The sequence below is a fragment of the Poecilia latipinna genome, unplaced genomic scaffold, assembly GCF_001443285.1.
Source record: "Poecilia latipinna isolate Pla-1442-1.1 unplaced genomic scaffold, P_latipinna-1.0 Scaffold4652, whole genome shotgun sequence".
NCBI lineage: Eukaryota > Metazoa > Chordata > Actinopteri > Cyprinodontiformes > Poeciliidae > Poecilia > Poecilia latipinna.
Window position 1 is genome coordinate 1467 of NW_015117268.1, and position 6999 is coordinate 8465.

At 43.2% G+C, this 6999-nt stretch overlaps 1 protein-coding gene across 4 annotated transcripts in view; it reads left to right on the forward strand.

The window, feature by feature from the left end:
* Positions 1 to 615: 615 nt before the first annotated feature.
* Positions 616 to 6999, forward strand: part of rbm42 (RNA binding motif protein 42) — a 10238-nt gene continuing 3854 nt past the window's right edge. For 2 of the 4 annotated variants that reach the window (XM_015026249.1, XM_015026250.1), the window contains exons 1-10: positions 616 to 709; positions 1018 to 1074; positions 1765 to 1885; positions 2610 to 2673; positions 4584 to 4655; positions 5670 to 5812; positions 5917 to 6090; positions 6177 to 6317; positions 6471 to 6588; positions 6676 to 6773. In XM_015026249.1, the coding sequence (XP_014881735.1) occupies positions 1019 to 1074; positions 1765 to 1885; positions 2610 to 2673; positions 4584 to 4655; positions 5670 to 5812; positions 5917 to 6090; positions 6177 to 6317; positions 6471 to 6588; positions 6676 to 6773 (987 nt within the window). In that variant the 5' untranslated portion in view covers positions 616 to 709; position 1018. Of the gene's footprint in view, positions 710 to 1017; positions 1075 to 1764; positions 1886 to 2609; positions 2674 to 4583; positions 4656 to 5669; positions 5813 to 5916; positions 6091 to 6176; positions 6318 to 6470; positions 6589 to 6675; positions 6995 to 6999 lie in introns of all 4 variants that reach the window. The other 2 variants (XR_001423746.1, XM_015026251.1) reach the window with 2 other exon arrangements.

Here is a 6999-nt window from a genome sequence, read left to right on the forward strand (position 1 = left end):
GTAGCCATCCAAGAAATGACTCGAGTAAGATTAATAAAGTATTACTAAAGTAAAAAAAAGGTGACTCAAATAGTTGAACAGAAAATCTGATTTACAATTTAACATAATTTAATCAGGCAGATATAGGTTTTTTGTAAATTCTGGTATTTCAAAGTCTAAAATGAAAAAAAATCCCAAATAAATAACATAATTATAAAATTATAAAATAACACATTTTAAGCAGAATAAATTATTTTTACATCAGTTTTTTAAAATAAAAAACCCATGAAACTAAGATTTACAGTATGTAATGTAATATGAAAATTGTATTAGAACAACGAAACTGGTGTACGAACGAGGAATTTTATTTTAACATAAACTAGCTGTATGTCTGTGCAGTTTTGGTTCAATATCTGTTTTTCATTCAGTGAAAGTACTCTTGGTTTGTAGAGTTGCCAGAAACTGTACTCAAGTAAGAGTAGCAATATATACCACACTACTCAAGTAAAAGTAAAAAGTATGGTGCAGTAAAACTACTTCTCAAAGAACACTTTTTTCCCCAAAAAAGTTACTCTGCTCTAATGAGGTTGTAGCAGTTTGTGCAACCAGACTCCGGTCCGCTAGGCGGCGGCATTATATCATAAAACTAGAGGCAGGTTAACCGGAAGAGAAGGTCAGCCGTCGGAGAAGAAACGGTATCCGAGCGTTTGATGAAAGATTCTCACTAAAAGTAAGAAGCCAGTTGTATTTCTTATATTCTGTCCTCCAAAGGAGTTCCTGCTATATTAATGAATGGTGTTGTAGGAGTTTCCTGCTATGTATTTGTCAGTTTACCTGAGTGAAACATATTTGTTTTGATTGTGCAGCTTTCATTCTCTTGGAATGAAAGCTGAGTGTTAAGAGGGACGTTTGGAGTGTCGGTGATAATGTACAGCAGCTCCAGAAAGACTCCAGTGTGGTGGAACGGAGCCCTGGATCGGATCGTCGGGTCCTGGTCGGGTGTCGGGTTCTGGGTTCTGATTGTTTGTGTTTCTGCAGCATGGCGGGCAAGTCAGGGGAGGAGCGGCTGAAGGAGATGGAGGCTGAGATGGCTCTGTGAGTAGAAGTAACTTCAGCGTTTCCTCTCTGACATTCTGATCTGAGTCAGTGACTAAATGTTCCGGCGATCATCTCTTTCTGGGAAGGAATGGTGTTGCCACCAGGACAGAGCTTTCTCAGCATCACCAGCGAGTGGGTGTGAAAGTTGAAAACTTTAGGACAACGACCAGCAGAGATCAGATTCACTTCTAGAAATCCCCCAACAGCAGACCGAGGTTCTGCAGGGAGGATGTGCTAAAAATTGAGATCAGGGTCCTGGAAGGGCTCCTGCTTTCACCTAAAACACATCATCCACCCATCCACTGTGTGAGGTCAAGTCATCATGGGGGACGATCGAAATTGCCAGGAAAATACTTGATCAGAGCATCATATATCATATATATATATATATATATATATATATAAAATGTACTTATTTGTATTCAATCTGCCACTGAATCCTTGACACCTGTCACCAAAGCTGCCTCTACTAAGCTGTAGCTGTATCAGTTTCTGGCAGCTGACACCAGATGTGCCACTGCCACGATATGAGCTCGGCCCTGCTGCCCAGGTGGTGTCCTGATCAGATGCTAAAACCAGTTCATCTCATTATTGTTTGATCACATTAGTTTTCAGATATTTATTTATCTTTATCAACAACACCAATGTCCGATCCTGATGCGGTTCTTTCTCTCTGACTTTATGCAGTTTTGAGCAGGAGGTTCTTGGTGGATCAGTATCAGGAAGTCCTCCTCTCATTGAGCCCATCCCTGTAGCTTTGGCTGTGCCAATGGTGCGACCCATCATAGGGACCAACACTTACAGACAGGTTTGTATTTTGGTTCTGTCAGACGTAGGCCTGTCACAATAATCAACAAATCAATTAATCGCACAATAAATTAGAACAAACTCAATAATTTCCATTGGTCTGATTTATCATTTGTCTCTTTTTTTCTCTCTCTCTTTCTACCAAAACCTGGGTGATAAAAGTCTTCAGTTTGCTGCTTTGGTCTCAACTAGCTCTTATTTTGAAGGACAATTTTGTTTACAAAGACTTCAAAATTAATTTTATTTGTCGTTTTGTTTATTTTGGGTGTTTTAAATGTTTTCCATGTTCATTATAATTTAAAGTTTATCTTATGGAATGTACTCTTACATTAATTTTTTTGCCATCACCATGGCATCACCATGTTTTGAGGCCTTGAAAATGGCCTCAAAACAACAATATTATCGTTTATCGCAATAACATCTGGAACAATATATAGTTCAGCAAAATTTGTTATGGTGACAGGCCTAGTCAGACTCCAACATTTAGTGGTGAACATGGTTCTCTCTGTTCAGTTGACGACAAACAGCTCTTTCATTTCTGTGAGTTCTTTTATTTTCAGACTCATTTGACCCAGAACTACTCAGGCTTTGCTAAATTCTACAGTAACTCTGACTGAGCATCATCCAGCAATGGTTTCATGTTTCCTGTCAGGGTTATGTGAACTGTTAGTCATGATGCAAACGGCTGAATAAAGTCCAGTCTCTCCCTCCCTTACCTCTCCTAGGTCCAGCAGACGCTAGAGGCCAGAGCAGCTAGTTTTGGTCCTCCTCCAGCATTTGTGGGTCCAGGTAGTAGTCTTGCTTTAACTAGACTGAGTAAAGATGTTTCATTAACATGACTAAAGCAGAGGTCTCATTCTCGTGGCCCCACCGTGATATTAAAGTATAATATTAGTGGGGCCCACAGGGTGAGCGGGCCTCTGAAGGAAGTCCCGCCCGCCGTTCCTCGTCATGGCTGACATTCGGTGCTAGGCTAAGCTACACTGACTTCATGCACACTTCGCTTGTAACAACAGAGCAGCTGATGATGGACCCGTCCGGTACCAGTTTCCCTTCCCTGAAGTCGCCATTCTGGTACTTTCTACCATTAATGCCACGATCAAACGCAGAAAAAGGAGACTGCTACCGGGCTGCATCATCCACCGCCTGTTTGACAAGTAGAAGCGGTGATGACGTCACGCGTCGAGACGTTCTCCATACGTTGCTAGCTGGCTAAAGACTTCTATGAAACGTAGAACAAGAGCGACGCCAAGTGGAATAAACTAAATTTTGTCACACCCTCATCATGTCTAATGCAGTTCTATGGAACTGCAGTGAAGTGAACCTCCAAGGGCTGAGGAGGGAGCTGCAGAACAGCTGGCTGAAATTAGCGTTCATAAATTGGATCAGCCTTGAGCCTAAATGCTGCTTGCTTGGCAGATATTGGAAAATCCAATATCCATCTCGAAACTAACGTCACTGCAGTCAGTAACAACAAAACCACCAGGATGAAGTTTGTTTTGGACTGTGGCCTGTAAAGATGGAACGTCTGACGCAGTGACGTTGGTCCCAAAGCTCTACTGGCCCACAGCAGACTAGAAGGCAGCTCTCCTCATGAACATAACGATGCAGCAGAAATACAGCGAGCAGAAAAGAGAGAAGCAAAAGAAGCCAAAGCAAAATATCTATTTTTTTTTTTTTGACAAAAACACATGTTTAGGGGAAATAAGAAAATATATACATTACTTGATGGAAACTAGTGTAAGGAAAAGGAAAAACTAAATATATATTTATGCTTTTATTTCTTATTGTGTCAGTTTTGGTCCTCCATACAGTTCATGTATTGGAGAAATAAATAATGTTGATGACATTTGAGGATATTTTAAAAATGTTTTTGTGGAATCCTTTATGCGGCCCAGCCTCACCCAGACTCTGCCTCCAGCGGTCCGGGTAAACTGAGTTTGAGACCCTGCTGTAAAGGTTCTACACTGAACACTCCTTTGATAGGTTTGTACAAACCGTAGTAGTTTGTGTTTTTGCTGCCTATATGTTAGTGACACAAATCTCTGGTGTTGTGCTTCTGGAGGTTCCATGTAGGTTTTGTTGCTATGGCGTTCTGAGAAGCACTTTGTGAATTCCAAGGCTATTTTTAGCTCAAAACAAAACTTCATATTGATGCAAAAACTCAACATTTCCATTGTTAATTCTTCTCCTCTGAGGAACTGGAAGGAAACGTCTCACCTGTCAAGTCTCCCGATTTCGAGTGGGAAACGACCGTATTTCACTCCTGTCACAGCATGCTGCTCTATTATTATTTTCCCATAAATTTCCCACATTACAGTAATTACGTCGCCCCCGTTCTTTACACCTCCACTCACCCCCCCACCCTTTACGACAGCAGCAGCAGATGGATAAATGTTTGTCATATTCTCACGTCTAAAACTTCAACATATTTGGCAGCAATTTGTTGAATTTTCTGCCCATTTGTTGGAAAGTTATCAGTTTCATACTTTCCTTTAGACATAACTATTGTTAGCACAGGGAGAAATAATTCCAGCATATCTGGCCTTGTTTTCTATCAATCCACCTGAGTAATAATAATAATAGAGAACTAATCTGACTCTCCACTGAAAAAAGGTTTTAAATGAGGTTTTACTTGATGTGTGGATCAGATGCTGCTGTTCTTCACTTCCATTCACTGTGACTTGTGTCTGTCCCAGTTCCTCCAGTTCGTCCTCCTCCACCTCCCATCATGAGACCAGCCTTTGTCCCACATATTCTACAGAGACCAGGTATGTTCACCACACCTCTGAGTCCAGGCCTGCTTGTGTCCATTAGGAGGGATGTTGAGCCTGGTAGTGGGTTGGACAGGATGCTGACTGGACACTTCCACCTCTCATGGTGGTGGTCCTTTCCCTTCATGGACTGGGTATTTATAGTGGGGGGCAGGAAAAGGCTTTTTTACAGTTGGGTTCAGATTAACATGTTTGGTCCATGGAGCCAGATGAGGGAGTGACTTTGGTTTGTTTATTTTATTGTTTATTTGAATGGAAACACATGCTTAGAATACATATAACATTTATAAGCGTAGCTCATTTGGAATGTTTGTCCCTAAATGGACTTTTAACCACATTGATATATAACAATAATATCAGCACAGCAGAATAAGACATTGACAGACCTGGGTTGACCTGACCTAAGCCCAATATTCCTATTATTATTCTAATAAATTGGTATGTGGCCCAGTACCATATCGTACATGTACTATACAGTATCTACTGTCAGGAGTGAGTGCACCAGTGATGATCCTGTGGTTCTGCTCAGCTGGTGGACTCTGTCAGCACAGGGTTCTTGTTTCTGACCATGGCCTAACTAAAGCAAAGGGCCAGCTGCAGTCAGTTTGCTGCCTCTACCTTCTGCTAGAGTTGCTTCATGATGCACTCAATGCTTCGCTTATGTCTGTTACTGGTGCATCTTATCCTAACACACATTTTCCTTCCACATAACTTTTTGCTAATTTGCAACAACTTTTAAACAAGCAGCTTCGCATTGACCTTCCGCAGTCGGTGCCTCCTTGTGGGCGGAGTCAGCAGTCCTCGCCATCATTGAGCTAGCCAGTCATTTTTATGTAATGTTCCTGTCTTTGGACAAACTGAATGTTGGTTTATGATTTGCTGTAATCATCAAAATGACATGGAATAACAATAATATGAGCTTTAGTCTTTTAATTGAGTTACTTGAATAACTGAAGGTTTTTGATGTGATTGATAAGCTGTACCCATAATCCTCTGCTGTGTGCTGGTCAGGTGGTCAGAGGCTGCCGGTGATGCGAGGTCCTCCAGTAGCCCCGCCTCTGCCACGCCCTCCTCCACCTCCACCCATGATGGTTCCTCCAACTCTGCCACAGGGGGGCGCTGCGCCTATTCAGCACCTGTCAGCTGCTCCCCGGGTCAGAACTCAGACATGTTTCTTCTGGATGCTGCTGCTGCTGTTGTCTCTGCTGGAGCCTCATGACTACAGGCTGTTTCTAGGATTCCTGCTTGTTGTTGTCAGGTTGGTGAGATGGTGGCTGTCCCCATGGTTCCCACTCCTCCGAGACCAGTCAACCCATCGCTGGTCAAACCAACGCCGTCCATCATCCAGGCGGCGCCCACCGTCTACACGGCCCCTCCAGCCGCAGTGGTCCAGAGGAAGGCTGACGTCCAGGCCCAGAGACAAGCCAGGATGGTGTGAATTTCACCAGACTACTGTGGCCTTGCTGCTTCAGTTTCCCTGTACTCTAACCAGATGTGTGTGTTATGTGGCTCTTTCAGGAAGAACTGGCAGCACGAGTGGCAAAGCAGCAGGCGGCTGTCATGGCAGCAGGTCTGCTGGACAGGAAGGACAGCGAGGAGAGCAGCTCTGTTATTGGCCCCAGCATGCCAGAGCCTGAGGTCCCTCACACCGAGGTGATGGTAGGCTCTCTGTCCTAGAAGTTCAGCAGAGTTGACGCGATGATCGATACTCTCATGTACCTGTGTGGTTATGAGGTCTGATCACCGCAGCCTCTGAACGGGTTAATCCCAGCACTTCTGGACACTTCATGTGATGAAGTGTTTGTTTTTCAGCCTGTGGAAAGTGTTTCTGAGGACAAAAAGAAAGGGAAAAACGAAAAGGTGAAGAAGTGTATCCGTATAGCTGCGGGATCAACCTGGGAGGACCCCAGTCTGTTGGAGTGGGAGTCAGGTGAGAACAGGGCCTTCATGTTTAAAGCGTGTGTGCGCACTAAAAATGCAGCATTTTTTGTGCTGAGGCTTCCCTGTTCTGTTGCAGATGATTTTCGTATATTCTGTGGAGATCTGGGTAACGAGGTCAACGATGACATCCTGGCCAGAGCCTTCAGCAGATACCCATCCTTCCTCAAAGCTAAAGTTGGACTTTTTCTTTTTTTCAGCCTTGGTAGCCACTTTAGTAAAATACTGGTCTTAAATGTGATTTTTGTCTGGGAATCAGAAGGTAGAGAGTTCAGTCTTAGCTTCTGCCTACGCCATGTTACACCCTCATTTGTGTAGCTGTGTGCATGTGTAGCAGATGGGTGGATGTGACTATGGGATGTCTGTGGGCACCAATTTATGCCAAAAATATTCTTTGCTTGTA